Source organism: Paracoccidioides lutzii (assembly GCF_000150705.2).
Source record: "Paracoccidioides lutzii Pb01 unplaced genomic scaffold supercont2.25, whole genome shotgun sequence".
Taxonomy (NCBI): Eukaryota; Fungi; Ascomycota; class Eurotiomycetes; order Onygenales; family Ajellomycetaceae; genus Paracoccidioides; species Paracoccidioides lutzii.
Window position 1 is genome coordinate 347,996 of NW_015440971.1, and position 15,179 is coordinate 363,174.

Below are 15,179 nucleotides of genomic sequence, written 5' to 3' on the forward strand. Positions count from 1 at the left end.
TTGGATGGTTATCTAAAACAAAAAAAAAAAGTATCCAAATAATCTTAATCCAGGGAACCATGGATAGAACCTCGATCATTCCAACCCCTGATCCTCGCCCGGATGAACATGCAAGCTCATCGTCATTCGAAAACCCTCAACAGGCGAAGAGAGCTTCTCTCCCTCCACGTCCAAATGTCACTGCTCGTCACGCAAAACGGCTCACCTTAAATTTTCCCATTACTGCTTCTGCATGCATTGCCTCTCATCCCGCCTCTAGCCAAGATTCGCCTGCCTCGAGTATCATGAGCTCAGCAACACAATCATCCCTCATCTCATCACCTGATCACTCAATTGCGTCCAGCCAAACAGATGCAAACAATAGCAGTTATGACTTTCTCACTGTATTGGCCGCTCAAGAACGGAAAGTGCTGGAGCTGAGAGAAGAACTACAAAAAGCAGAGGCAGAATTAGTTTCACTCAAATGCCAGTGGTCCCTGGTAGAGAAGGATAGGCGAAAAGCGGAGATAATCCATCGCACATATCTCTTAAAACAACTCAAATACGGCGAACAGAGTGTTGTGGATGGATCGAAATTCCCCAATTCGGACCATACAACTCTAGTTCCGAACCACGTGAAGACGGGTCGTGAATTGGAGAGAAGGAATAGCTACTGGAACTCACAATCTTCATCTCCGGAGCACACCCCCAGCACGACCACATCCGCGAAAGGTAGAACAGTTTTCCAGGGTTCCAAACACACCAGGACCCTCTCTTTACTTTCAACTAGCACGAATTCCGAATTCAAACTCCCATTTCCTGAGCTGAAAGATTCGGGGGTTCCTGAACAGACAACAATGTCGAGATCATCAAGACACCCTAGGTCTGCGACTTTACCATCCGTCAAGCGCAGCGATAACAGCAACCCTGCGAACGAAGGGAACTTTACAGAAGCTAGTGAAGAACATAAAGTGCAGTGGCGCCGCACTCTGCCACCGATTGCTCGAGATGTTACGGCTGACGCCCTTATGAAAACTGGTCGGCAAATGGCTGCCGACTTGAGAGAAGGCCTTTGGACATTTATTGAGGACATTAGACAGGCTGCAGTTGGAGAGGAAGGGATTAATGGGTCAAGATCGAGGATTACACTCGCTTCCCAGTCTGGGACTCGAGGCACCAAGAGGGGGGGATCGTTATCCTCTACAAGAACGGGAAGATCTACGACTTCACGAGGGGTGATAGACTCAACTTCCGGTAATGATTCAACGTCAAAAGCCCAAGAGATGTCCTTTTGGAGTGAATTCGGCATTTATATCCCTGATCAGACGGCCAAATGCCCCCAATACACCGGAAGCCCCAGCGGCGGCAAGCAGCAGCAGCAGCAGCAGCAGCATCGTCAACAACGACAGGAACATGAGCAAGATCCAGAAGACTCGGGCCTTCAGGACAGAGATGACAACTGGGATATGTGGGATAGTCCTCAGTTGAAGCCTAAAACGTATACTCCATCTTCCAGCAATTCAACTTCCATTTCTAACCGAGATCGTTCTCCATCCACGGATACCAGTAGTCCGCGTACTAGTGTAAGGTAAACAACACCCCCGTTCCCATCCATTTATCCATACATCCATTTATTCACTCCATCCCGAAAATCATCACCAAATTAACAGCCCACTAGTTTTGCAAGCCATACAACGTCTCCTATAACCGAACCTGAGCAGAGCGCAACCAAATCAGATGGCATCCCTTGGCCTGCTCTCGGCAAATTCCACCCGTCCACTTTTTCCCGCACAGCTTCCCATTTAATGGCGGAGTGGGAGCGGAGTCTAAGTTCACCGGAAGAACAGAAACCTCAAAACAGGCCCAGTGGATCGAAGGAAAAGTAAAATAGCTTTGATTTCCGCTCCACTTCCCTTTCTTGGGCTCTCACCCTTTTCTCCTTTGCATGTAGCAGCACCCTTTAGACTGAACCGCCTGACTATCCATCCCCACGGGCTTCCCATTTTTCTCACGTTCATATGTATGATCAAATTATGTCACGATGCCAGCGAAGTTATCCATTCTCAGTTTAAAGTGAAAAAGCGAAATTTTCAGCAAATTTATTTACGAAAATTTACCAACCTAAGCCCTCAACGAGTTTGAGTGACTGTTGGGAAGAAGATGTGATTTTACGAGTGTACATTACTTCATCTCTTCCTTTATTTTCGTTCGTTTGCTTTTTCCTTATTTTTTTAGAGTGTTCTTCCTTGTATAATATTCTCGGCCTCTGTTTTCCCTGCTGCTCTCGTTCAAGTCTAACAGTTGGGTTCAGCTGAGTCTTCCGTTTGTGGTTGTTCACCTTTAGATAGATGTATCTGGTTGATTGGTTTTTGTATTTCAAATATGTTCCCGCCCCTTCATTATCCACAGTGACAATGGCTTTTACATAGATAGCTATATTATGTTTCCTCCTTACAGGGTATTTATTCCCTGCATTACATCTTGAACGGGTCAACTCGCGCCAAGAGCTTCTCCCTATTTGTATCACGTGATTGTACGTCACATGTTCGTTCAACTCTCCCGTAGTGACGCATGTCTTGGCATCCAACTTTTTTTCCATTTCGAACGAAGACCAAAAGAAGAGTTTGAGAACGCATTGAAAGGTAAGAGCTTTGAAGATTTGAACAATCATTGGGGAGATATTCAGAATCGAGCACAGCGCCATAATACCTCCCGCCATATAATTCTGCGATTCTCATTTCCATGTCGTGGATCTAATTCGAGCAACGAAACGAACACAAGACAGCGTGCCGCATTTCAGATTAAAAGAATATATCATCCCAAATCCTCTCCACGCGTTATATCTTTTGTGAACCGATATGAGTTTCCCAGGTTCCGGCGGGAATAGCCCGGCGGCCTCATCGATGGCATCGGGCATGGGGATTAGCGGTAGCAGCACCTCGGGGATGAGTGATCAGGAGGCTGCTATGGTGAAAACCGTGAGTATATATATATATATATATATATATATATATATTATATTCATTGCTTTATGGTGGAGAAGAAATATAAGCATGGGACCTTTTTACAGAACAAACGCGTGCTGACTATTATCTATTACTTATTGTTGGGAACATAGATGATAGCAGCGATGGAATCCTGCCCCGTCAAAACGGTCATTGCAGGTGGAATGGGTTTCGCTCTCGGAGGTGCATTCGGATTATTCATGAGCAGTGTACATTTATTTGCCCCCCCCCAACCCAACCCTCCCCGCAATATACCAGCAAACCAACTAACCCTCCCGATTTTCTTTTCAATATCAAGATGTCCTACGACACCCCCCTAACCCCGCAAGGCCGCGAACTCTCCAGTCTCCCCGTCCGCGAGCAACTCCGCCGCGGCTTCAAAGACATGGGCACGCGCTCCTTCAGCTCCGCCAAAAACTTTGCACTGGTAGGCGCCATCTTCAGCGGGACAGAGTGCTGTATTGAAGGGTTGCGGGCGAAGAATGATCTGGTGAACGGCGTGGCGGCCGGGTGTATTACGGGCGGGGTGTTAGGGGCGAAGGCGGGGCCGCAAGCGGCGTTATTGGGGTGTGCAGGGTTTGCGGCGTTTAGTGCGGCGATTGATGCGTGGATGAGACAGCCGTCGGATTGATGCTGGCGCTGGTGGCGGTTGGGGTTGGATTTCTTTTATGGTTGGCGTTTTGGGTGGAATGTATATGGGTGCTATGCTTGCTATGCTTGCTTGTGTCCTGTTAGAAGAGTTCCTTTTTCTTCTTTTTCATATGCATTTACAGGCGTTTTCCTTTGTGCATGATGATATTTTCAGGAGCTGTGTCATCATCGCTGAAGGTTATGGCGAGAAAGATGAGGAACATACGGTCTGGTACCACTTTGCATGTGAGGAGAAGGCAAGAAAATTCCCAAAGCTATTATCTACGGGTAAATGTACGTAACTGTACGATAAGAGAGTCTACTAGAGCAAAGAAAATATATATTGGAGATATCTCAGTTAGAATCATGTGTCATCATTTGCGGTGGAGAGCAAGTATTCAACAGAACCCTTGGAAGTTTGCCGTTTCTCTCTCATATAAGATGACACCCGGTCTAGTGGCCACCCGGGTATTTTGACTCCCTGATCAATAACGGTAATAATTTCATGAACTATAGTAGACTAGTCATTCTACTATTTGTAAACCTGCTTTCAATACAACAGCTGTAGTCTTTTGACTTGAATTTCTAACTTCTTAATTTGATATTTAATTTTTAAAGCCGTAGCTTATTCAAAGTCTGTTTAATATTCTTATTATTATTAAATTTACTTTTATAACAAAGTTGAATATTTTCTTGATTTTTAAACTATTTATTAAAAATTTAAGTCTTTAATAATATTAATAAATACTATTATTATTTTAATTATGTTATTATTTTATATAATCAGGCCCTAGTGGTTGATTTCATAATCAACCTTCAGTCAGACCCTTATATGAGAGTCCATCACCTTAATATAAATCAATATAAAATATGAAATATTTTTTTATTTAGAATATTAAATTAATTTATCAATAAATATAGCAAAATTCATTAAATACAACTTGATATGCAGTAGACAATCTATTTATAACTCTTTCTAGTAAATTTAATGACTTTAATATTAATACTTTTATCTCTACAATATCATTTAAATTTTATCATAACTTTTTTTCATTTCAAGTATAACTTTTCTAATACCTTTTGATTTTCAAGCTTTTGATGAATGACTATCATCTTGTATATATTAAATGCAGATATAATTCTTCTCTTATGTACTAATCTTTGATATACTTGTTAATAATATTCATAAGCTGCAGTAACTATAGTAGTTTTTGAGAATTTATTCTACAAAAAAGTTACTATATTAGTCATTAAAATATTATAAAGCTTCTCTAACTCAATTTGAATATATTCAGAGTCTTCAATGATCTTCATAGTCTTTAATTTGTAGTTATATTGATTGAATTGATATACAGTTGAAAAAATATATTAAATTAAGAAGTTTATGAAAATAGATATAGATAAACTTATAAAAATTATCTCAAACTTATATAATTTATTAAGAATAATAAATGAATTAAATAATATCAGACTTATTGCTTTTTATTTTCTTTTGATTATATAAACTCTAAATATTATTTTTTATATAAAAATAATAATATGAAGAAATTTTATTTTTATAAATTTTTTATAATCAAATTTTATTATTTTTACAATTGCTAATTATGAGAATACTAAGAATAAATGAATTAAGTATCAAAAAAAGTATGAGAAGCTCTATAACTAGAATTATATAAAGGTAAATATAGAAATATAGCAAGTGCTACAAAGGAAGAAGAATAGTAATAAATAAAATATATATATAGAATTGAATAGTAGTTAATTATTAAATCTCTTGAAGAAACTTTAAGGATTCAGAGTATTTATATATATAAATAAGTAGTAATAAATGATTTTATTTTTAATTTTTTATAAAATAAAAAATTAATAAATCAATAATCTAATTTTTCAGAAAATGCTAATTTTAAAGAATTGATTTTTAAGAAATACTAATCTGTGCTAGTTCTGAGTACTAAATCTTAAGATAATACTGATTCTAAAAGATGTTAATTCTAAAATATTTTAATAAGTAGTGTGAAAATAAGTATAATAGAATCAATATCAACTTTGTTATATTGTAAGACTTTAAATGAGCTAGCTATAATTAATAAATACATATGTGCATATGACTTCAAGTATTTAGGAAATTCTCTAATACCTTTCCATGTTATAGTAAGCCTGAGCTTTGCTATTTATTTTCTAACTGCTAAATCTTTCTTAAATTTATAATAAAAATTAAATATAGAAATTAAATACTAGTTTCTTTATTAAAAAAAGCTTTATTATACATTAATATTATAACTTTATCAAAAAATATATAATTACTTTTTTAATCTATATTCTCTTTATATTTTTTTAAAGGATATAAAATAATGTAAAAAAAATCAATTATTCTCATCAATGAAATCAGACTTATTTGTCAATTTTATTTTCTTTATAAATTCATTATAGGCTAGCTTTAGTATAGATTTTATAAATCTATCTACTTTATTTATTGTAGAATCTATGTATGAAAGCTTCATCTCTTTCTTCTCAATTAAATCATAAAGTATATAATAATAAATCTTTATATGATAAAATCTCTTTGTTAAGAACTTTCTATTTGCTAAATTAATAATATTTTTATTATTCATTTACAATATTATATAGATTTTTAACTTCTCTTTTATCAGATTTATATCTTGTAGCATGTCATTCAATCAAATACGCTTACACACAGTCTCATTAGCAATGATATATTCAGTTTTTATTGTTGATTTTATAGTTGATATTTGATATTACGAATATTATAAAATTGAAAATTCATTAATCATAATAATGTAGTCAGATGTTGATTTATATTGAAAGTTTGCATCTACTTAATTTGAATCATAATAAGTTACTGACTACAGATTTTTATTATTTTCTTTATTTTTATAAACTATTCTCAAAGTTTTTATCTTTTTTATATAATAAAAAATATATTTCAAAATTATCTAGTAGTTTTTATTCAGATATAAATTGAATTTTGATAGATAATTCACAGTAATTATCAAATTTGATTTTATATTTGATATAAAATATTGAAATAATTCAAGCTTCTGATAATATCTTGTAGTTATAAACTTACTTTTCAATTCAGTATTCTTTTCAGAGATAAATTTAAACTATAAGCTTACTATCATAAATATGCCAGTAAAGTTAATCTTATTTATCTCAAAATTTTCAAGAATTTCTTCAATATTATAGATCTATAAGACTGTTAAATCATCATTTAATCTATATTTAATTTTTATTTCAAGATAGAACTTATCTTCTTCAACATTTTTTATCTTAAATTTCTTCTATATCTTATTTAATACTCAATCTAAATCTATTTCTTTAAGCTTTATAACTATATAATCATCAATATGCAGTATCATATAGATCTTGCAGATAGAATAAAATAGAAATTCTTTATCATATTTTGAAATTCTAAACCTTAGTAATATTTATAAGGGACTGAACCCATAGATTCGCTCTGGCTAGCTGACTCAGCCTAGCCATCATTTGCATGTGCGCATGTGATCATGCTACGCGAGCTTGCTTAAACTTGTGTTCTCATCTCATTCTTTTCTTCCTTTTCCCAAGCAATTCGTCCTTGTTATATAAGAGGACTAGCTTCTAGTTCTTAGAGCTTAATCCTTTACATCATGAATTGCTTCACTCCTTTCATTGATAGGCTACTGGGAGCCTTAATCTTGTATCATGAAGCTCAGCAAATATGCTGACATATAACAGACTATTGAGAGTCTTAAATTCTATATCATGAAGTTCAGTGATAGTACTAGTATATGAATAGACTGGGTTAGCAATCATGCTAACAAATAAATGAGCAACATTGAAAATGTCTAGCTGAATAAGATAAAGTGACAGACTTGTACAATAAATACACAAATGAATCAACATGAAGCAATGAGCAGGAACACCTTCAACAGCTTTGAACAATAATAAATGATCTTTCTCCAATAGCAGGAATAGGTCCAGTGTGAGAATAGAGATTTAATAACAGCTCAGCAAGCTGAAATAGCTAATCTATGACAAGCTTTGAACATCTCAATATCAATTCTCTCTCAATTGAACTCACAACCACTCATTGCAGTCAGAAGATCAAAGACTAAGCTACTAGACTGTGAGAAGTATGATGATTCTAATCTGAAGTACTATCCTCAGTGAGAGCTAAAGCTTCAATCAAAACTTAAGATCAATAGAAAAGCTTTAGATAATAATGAGAAATATACTTGATATGTGTACTTGAGACTGGAAGAAATAACAGTAGTTCAAGTTTACCTCTGAGTTGAGAATAATAAGAACAAGATCAACTTCACAGTAGAGAGCTTACTGAAGCAGATACATATACTTTTTAGTGATTCTGCACAATAGAAAAAGGCTATGCAAAAGCTCAACAATCTATGATAGAGTAAAAGAGCTCTCTTTGACTTTCTGTCTGAATTTAATTAGCTACTGCTAGAAGCTGATGATCACAGATGAGATGATCATATTAAAAAGAGATATTTGAAATTTATTCTAAGCATGGAGCTGAGAGAAGGCATGGTGGGTGTAAGAGAACTATCTCTCTATGAGAATTACTGCAAAGAGCTTAGATTAGTTGATCATCAACTCTCTGAGCTTAAGACTTTAAGACAGTAATCTAAACATTGTAAGAGCAGATCTTCTTCAGATCATACAATGTCTAATTCACACTCTTCACTTCATCATGCTGTTCTTGATTGATGAAACTGGTCTCAAGCTTCTACTGATGATCTGATGAATCTCTCTACTGATGCTGTGATCTCAAGTGCCTGCTATGTCAAATTGATAAATCAGACAGAAATTAATCAATGAAGAGAGCAAGGCCTGTGCTTGAGATATAGAGCTAGAGGTTATATGATTAAGAGCTGCTTATTTAAATCTCTCAGATGCCCTGCCACCCCCATAATAACTAAGGTGATCCTCAAGCTGATATTGAATGATGATAATGTGGATATGAGTGAGAATTCAGAAAAAGAGTAGCTTCAATCAAAAGACACTGAAAGAAGTGAAATAAGAAGCTTATGAAGAAGCAATAGAGAAGATTTAAATCTAAGATGATATTCAAACCCTTCACTGTCAATGCTCTAGTAGATAATATCTTTTCAACTATAGCAATGATAGATAGTAAATGTAATGTCTATGATCTTATTTTTCAATTCTATGTTAATAAGCATAAGCTCCTGTGCATTGAAATTCCCTCTGTTAAAATGACTGGCTTTGAAGACTTCATAAGACTCTCCATGAGCATGGTGACTGGCATTCAAATTGATATAGGTGGTCACATAACTGAACAGGCTTTTCTCTACATGGTGAATGAGTTACATAGTCATGATATATATCTAGATAACCCCTGGCTAGCTTAGTAAAAGGTGACTGTGATCCCTTATCAAAGAATTATAAGATTTGAAGAGAGTGGCATAGAGATAAAGTCTAGTTCAAATGCAAAAGCTGATGTGATTCTCATCTCTGCCATAAGCTTCTCTAGGCTTGTGAGCACTCAAGAGAAGTGAAACATCAAGATCTTCACTGTCAGTTTGACTGACATTTAAAAAACTCTAGAAGTAAAATCAAAGATTGATCTTAAAGAAAAGTTGACTGAATATTATCATAAGTTTTTGAATATATTTGATAAGAAAGCTGCTGATGCTCTACCCCCACTTCATAACTCAGGTAGAGATCATGGGATTGAACTGATTAAAAAGGCTGATGATAGTGCAGAACAACCCCATTGAGGCTCACTATATAATATGTCTCAAGAGGAACTACTAGTTTTGTAAAAGACTTTTATAGATTATTTAGATAAGGATTTTATTATAGTGAGCAACTCTCTCATGGCTGTCTCTGTACTATTTGCAAAGAAGTCTGAAGGTGAGCTAAGATTCTGTGTAAACTATCAAACTCTTAATAAAATCACTTGAAAGAATCAATATTCTCTACCATTAATCAGTGAGACTCTACAGTGAATTGGACAGACTAAATGATTCACTAAGCTGGACATTATTACAGCTTTTCACAAGATTCAAATCACAGAAGATGATAAGTGGATAATAATTTTTAGAACTAGATACAAGCTATTTGAGTGACTGATTACACCTTTTGATTTGACTAATGCTCTGAGCATGTTTCAAAAATATATCAACTGAGTATTATGTAGATATCTGGACAACTTCTGCTCAGTCTATTTAGATGACATCTTGATATTTTTCTCAAGAAGCTTACAGAAGCATTGCAAGCATGTACAAAAGATGCTTATGTGTTTACAGAAAGCAGGCCTGCAGATAGACATCAGAAAGAGTGAGTTCAAAGTGAACAGCACAAAATATTTTAAATTCATCATTGAAGCAGGCAAAGATATATGAATAGATTCAGAGAAGGTTAAAGCTGTTTTGAAATGAATGACACATACTACTCTTAAAGATGTATGAGGATTTTTAAACTTTGCCAATTTCTATAGATGATTTATCAGGGATTTCTCAAACATCATGACCTCACTGATGATTTTTACATATAAGAATGTTCTTTTTTTGTGAATAAGCAAGGCTGAAAAAGCTTTTAAGTATCTAAAATTAATATTTATCTCTGCTTTAATTCTGCTTTAATTTGACTCTGACTGTGAGACTATATTGAAAACAGACTTCTCAGATTATGTCTCAGGAGGAGTGTTGCTACAATATGATGAGTGTTAGGCTCAGCGTCCGACCGAGCCCGACCGAAGGCCGGTGCCCGGTTAGACTCGACGTCGGATTAAGCTCGGCGCCCGATTAGGCCTAATCCATATCACGTGACCACACGACCATGCAGGTGGTTATAATCCACGCAGGCCCCCAGCACCCCCTTTCATCCCATCAAGCTTAGTATTTCGTTATATAGCAGTTAGCAACGCAGAGAGAGTCTTTCTTCTTATGCAGCTCGCATTCGCTCCCTAACACAATACTAAGCTTCCCTTCTACCTTCTCACTCAGGTTTCAGCAGAAAACTTGAGTGCCTCAGTTGAATTAGAACCTGCTAGTTCAGAGCCTGACAACGCGTCAGATCAACTGCCAAGACAACAGCACTGTTGAAGACAACGGCTCAATCCAACATCAGATGGCCACCACAGGCTCCCAACCCCCTGGAAGGGGCCGAAAGGACTGGCGATACCTCCTAACAAGACCAACTGACCAACCACGCGTCTCAATTGAGGAATTCAGAGAGGCAATCCACTCAGACAGCGACCGTGTTTATAATGAGTTGGCGGCGATCTTTGATGGCATCTTTGACGATGAAAAAACACTAAGGGATACAATCACACGTCTGAGGATGGAACGGAACAACGCCACTGACCAGGCCGCTGTCAAGCAAAGCCAGATTGATGAGCTAATTGCTGAACGCGATGAACTTAGCCACACCCTGGTCCGCATGACAGTCAGCAACCAAGCAGCAAGTCGAGGTGTCACCCCCTCTGAGACTACCCGGAGGTCTGTCAAGATTGATGACCCAAAACACCTCACTGACGGCAAGGAGCCAAAATTTGAACACTGGCTCTCCCGGATGAAGAACAAGCTCCGGGAGAACGCTGACCACTACCCTACTGAACGCATGAGGATTGCATACATCGAAAACCGGACTGATGGGGACGCGGCACGTCACATTGCGCCCCGTATGGAAGAGGACCACCCCGAGCGATATCAGACTGCAGAAGAGATATTTGAGCACCTCAAGTCAATATATGAGGATGCTAACAAGCTGCAAAATGCCAAGAGTGATTATTGCAAGCTGATTATGCGCAATGGGGACAATTATCATGAATTTGTCACAAAATTCTTACACCTGGCAGGTGAGGCCAAGATTGCCAGGGGGGACTACAAGACAGACTTCAATGACAAGCTGTCCTTTGACCTCCAGAAGATGGTAGCAGTAGCCAATGCGACCACTGATACATATGCTGAGTTTCAGAAAATCTGTGCGCAGGCAGCTCACACCCTCCAGACAATCAATGCCACCCAGAAATCAAAGAGCTCGCGGGGAAATGGGCCTAATACCTTCAAGCAGAACACCCTGCGGACCGCCAACAGTCAAACACCCCCCAGCATCTCTACAACAAAATCCCCTACTGTGAAGGAGGCCTTGAGCTCTCGTCCGGATATTCAGTGCTACTACTGTAAGGAAAAAGGCCACATTGCCAGGAACTGCCCCGCAAAGCAGAAGTCCCAGCAGGTGATTGCTGAGCTCACAGGGAATGATGCCCCTGAGCCTTCAGCAGATTCGGGAAAAGAGTGAGCCTGAGAGAAGACTCCACCTCAGGTAGTTCAATAGTCTGTGAGAGGTTTGAGATGAAGGACTTGATTGGGGGGAAAAGCTTTAATGTGCCAATCAAATTAGCCTACAATGGAATTGCTACTTCTACAAATTCTCTTGCTGATACTGGAGCAAATGGAGCGAATTTTATTGATACCCGATATGCCATAGAATTGGCAAGATTCTTTGATAGGAAGTTTCAAGAACTCCCATTCAAATGCCGCATGAAGGGATACAATGGCGCCCCCGGCGGGGTGATAGACCGCACATTGACCCTAAACCTCTGGGTGGATGGCCGGAGATTTCAGAATGTCCCTCTGCTGGTAACAGACCTAGGCCAGCACCCTGTCATCCTGGGACGGAAGTGGTTGGCAGCACAGGATATATGGCTTGATGTTAAAAACCAACGCCTGGTTTGGCCGAGTGAACGGTCTATCCCTGAACAGGTGGCGGAGCCGATGTTGAAGATAGTACCCTGGTCAGTACTGAAGCGCCCAGACCCCAAGCCTGAGCATCAGGCGGATGTGGAACGAAGAGAGATCAAGCTGGATGAGGAGATCAGACAGGAGCATCAGGCTCAGCTCCGCAGATTGAAAGGGACCAGCTCAGTCGTGATGCCTGAGACGAGGCAGGGGCTGACCTGGGAGGAGACAGCACCACAGATGATGGATATGAACTTCATTGGGGCTGCTTCCTTCCATGGTTATATGAAGAACAAGAAGTCAACAGTCTTCATAACCAGTCTGTATGAAATTGATAAACAGCTTGAGGAGAAGCGGGGTTTAGTGGGAGCTGAGGATGAGTCTGATGAGGAGCTGATCAGCAACTTACCAGAATGGTTGAAAGGCCGGGAGGACTGCTTCTCAAAGAAAGCATCAGATGAACTGCCCCCCCTACGGAAGAATGTTGATTTTAAAATAGAGCTCCAGCCTGATGTTGACCTCACCCAGGGCATTGGACATGCGCCTCTATATAAGATGAATCTAGAGGAACTAGAGGCAGTGAAGACCTACCTTGAAGCCAACCTAGCAAAGGGTTTCATCACCCCAAGTTCAGCCCCCTACGCCTCCCCAATCCTGATTGCCCGTAGTGGGAAGAAGCTACGATTCTGTGTTGACTTTCGCAAGCTGAATGCTATAACCAAACGAGATCAGTATCCCTTGCCCCTGATAGATGAGCTGATGGACCGACTCAATGGGGCGAAATACTTTACAAAGTTGGACATTCGGCAGGGGTTCCATCGCATCCGAATGGACCCTGAGTCTGAGGACCTGACCACCTTTAGAACCCGCTACGGGACCTATAAATATCGGGTGGTCCCCTTTGGCCTTACAAACGCCCCTGCCTGCTTTCAACGGTTTGTTAACAGTATCTTCTTTGACTACCTGGACAAGTTTATGACAGCATTCATGGATGATCTTCTAATCTATAGCAAGAATCTGGAGGAGCACAAGCAGCAGGTAAACTCAGTGCTAGACCGACTAAAGACAGCGGGTTTGCAAGCCAGCATCCAGAAATGTGAGTTTGCAGTCCAGAGGACAAAATACCTAGGGTTCATCATCAGTACAGAAGGGATTGAGGCAGACCCAGAGAAGACAGCTGCCATTGTGAGATGGCAGGCCCCCACCACAGTCAAAGGAGTCCAGTCATTCCTAGGATTTGGCAATTTCTACCGACGATTCATAAGGAACTACAGCCGAATCGCAAAGCCACTGTACCAATTGACAAAGAAGACTACCCCATTTGTGTGGACATCAGAATGCAAATCAGCCTTTGAAAAACTGAAGAGGCAGCTGGTGGAGGCTCCAACACTGCGTTACTATGACCCTGAGCGGGAGACTCGTATTGAGACTGACGCCTCTGACGGAGTAGTGGCTGGGGTACTAAGTCAAAGATTTGAAAATGACCTTTGGCACCCAGTAGCCTTCTATTCAAAGACAATGAATGGTGCAGAGCTTAATTATGAAGTTCATGATAAGGAAATGCTGGCAGTAGTCCGGGCCTTACAAGAATGGCGGGCAGAGCTTGAGGGACTACAACGGGAGGAACGATTCAAGATCCTCACTGATCATCGTGCACTGGAATACTTCATGACTACCAAGAAGCTGAATGCACGTCAAGCCCGCTGGGCAGAGTTCCTCTCCCGTTTCTACTTTGAGATCAAGTATCGACCAGGCAAGGCCAACCTGCTAGCAGACGCACTGAGCAGGCCTGAGCAGGTTAGAAGGCAACAGGACGGCCGTATGCAGATCCTCCTAGGACCAGAGACCCTCGACCCCCAGATCACTCCCTCTACAGACATTGCTAGCATCAACTCCTCAGAGAAAGAGAGCATTGCTGAATGCATAGTGTCTCTAAACAAGACAGCCACCTCAATTGAGCCCCTGCGGCAGCAGGCAGATGATGAGAATAGTCCCTATACAATGGAGGACAATGTGCTACGGTACAATGGAAGACTAGTGGTGCCTGTTCAGGAAAAGGAAACCCTGATAGCCAAGCTACTGCAGGAAATTCATGATCAAGCTTCAACAGCACACCCTGGAGGACGAAAGACCCTGGCCCTGGTGCAATCACGCTATTGGTGGGCCACCTGGCGGACAGACGTCCTACGCTATATTCGGAACTGCCATGTGTGCCGGATCAGTAAAATTCCAAGAGATAAGACTCCTGGTTTGCTAAAGCCATTACCAATACCAGAACGGGCATGGCAGCATATTGCAATGGACTTCATGGACGTGCCGAAAAGCAAAACAGGTTATGATGCCATTTTGGTCATAGTATGCCGGCTAAGCAAGAAGACAATCTCCATTCCAACCACCCGGGGAGTTACAGCCCAGGAGCTGGCCCGACTATTTATTCGATTCTACTATTCATACAATGGGGCGCCTGACTCAATTGTCTCTGACCGAGGCCCCCAGTTCATATCAAGCTTTTGGGATGAGTTTACACAGATCCTGGGCATAAAACTGAAACTCTCAACGGCGCATCATGCACAAACTGATGGACAGACAGAAGTGGTGAATCAATACATTGCCACCCGTCTTCGCCCCTATGTCAGTTACTACCAAGACGACTGGGATGAGTGGCTGCCCATTATAGACCATGCCTCCGCAGCTACCCCAAACGCTTCCACAGGGATCTCCCCCTTCCTCGCAGCAAATGGATATGAACCCCGAATGTCATTTGACTGGCAACCACTGGCGAGAAATTGGACATGAATGAGAAAAGAAATCGAGAAGCAGCAAGGAGCTTCATTCA

At 39.8% G+C, this 15,179-nt stretch overlaps 3 protein-coding genes across 3 annotated transcripts; all 3 read left to right on the forward strand.

Annotated features, from left to right (window-relative positions):
• Positions 1-59: 59 nt before the first annotated feature.
• Positions 60-1,865, forward strand: PAAG_07808 (hypothetical protein; the record flags this gene model as incomplete). The annotated part of the gene is made up of 2 exons (XM_002790463.2): positions 60-1,567; positions 1,658-1,865. The coding sequence occupies 2 exons, from the start codon at positions 60-62 to the stop codon at positions 1,863-1,865; spliced, it is 1,716 nt and encodes a 571-aa protein (XP_002790509.2).
• A 972-nt stretch (positions 1,866-2,837) lies between these two features.
• On the forward strand, positions 2,838-3,615 carry PAAG_07809 (mitochondrial import inner membrane translocase subunit tim22; the record flags this gene model as incomplete). Its single annotated transcript, XM_002790464.2, has 3 exons — positions 2,838-2,957; positions 3,098-3,193; positions 3,283-3,615. The coding sequence occupies 3 exons, from the start codon at positions 2,838-2,840 to the stop codon at positions 3,613-3,615; spliced, it is 549 nt and encodes a 182-aa protein (XP_002790510.2).
• A 7,115-nt stretch (positions 3,616-10,730) lies between these two features.
• On the forward strand, positions 10,731-11,903 carry PAAG_12421 (hypothetical protein; the record flags this gene model as incomplete). The annotated part of the gene is made up of 1 exon (XM_015847912.1): positions 10,731-11,903. The coding sequence occupies one exon, from the start codon at positions 10,731-10,733 to the stop codon at positions 11,901-11,903; it is 1,173 nt and encodes a 390-aa protein (XP_015702484.1).
• Between the last annotated feature and the right edge of the window lie 3,276 nt (positions 11,904-15,179).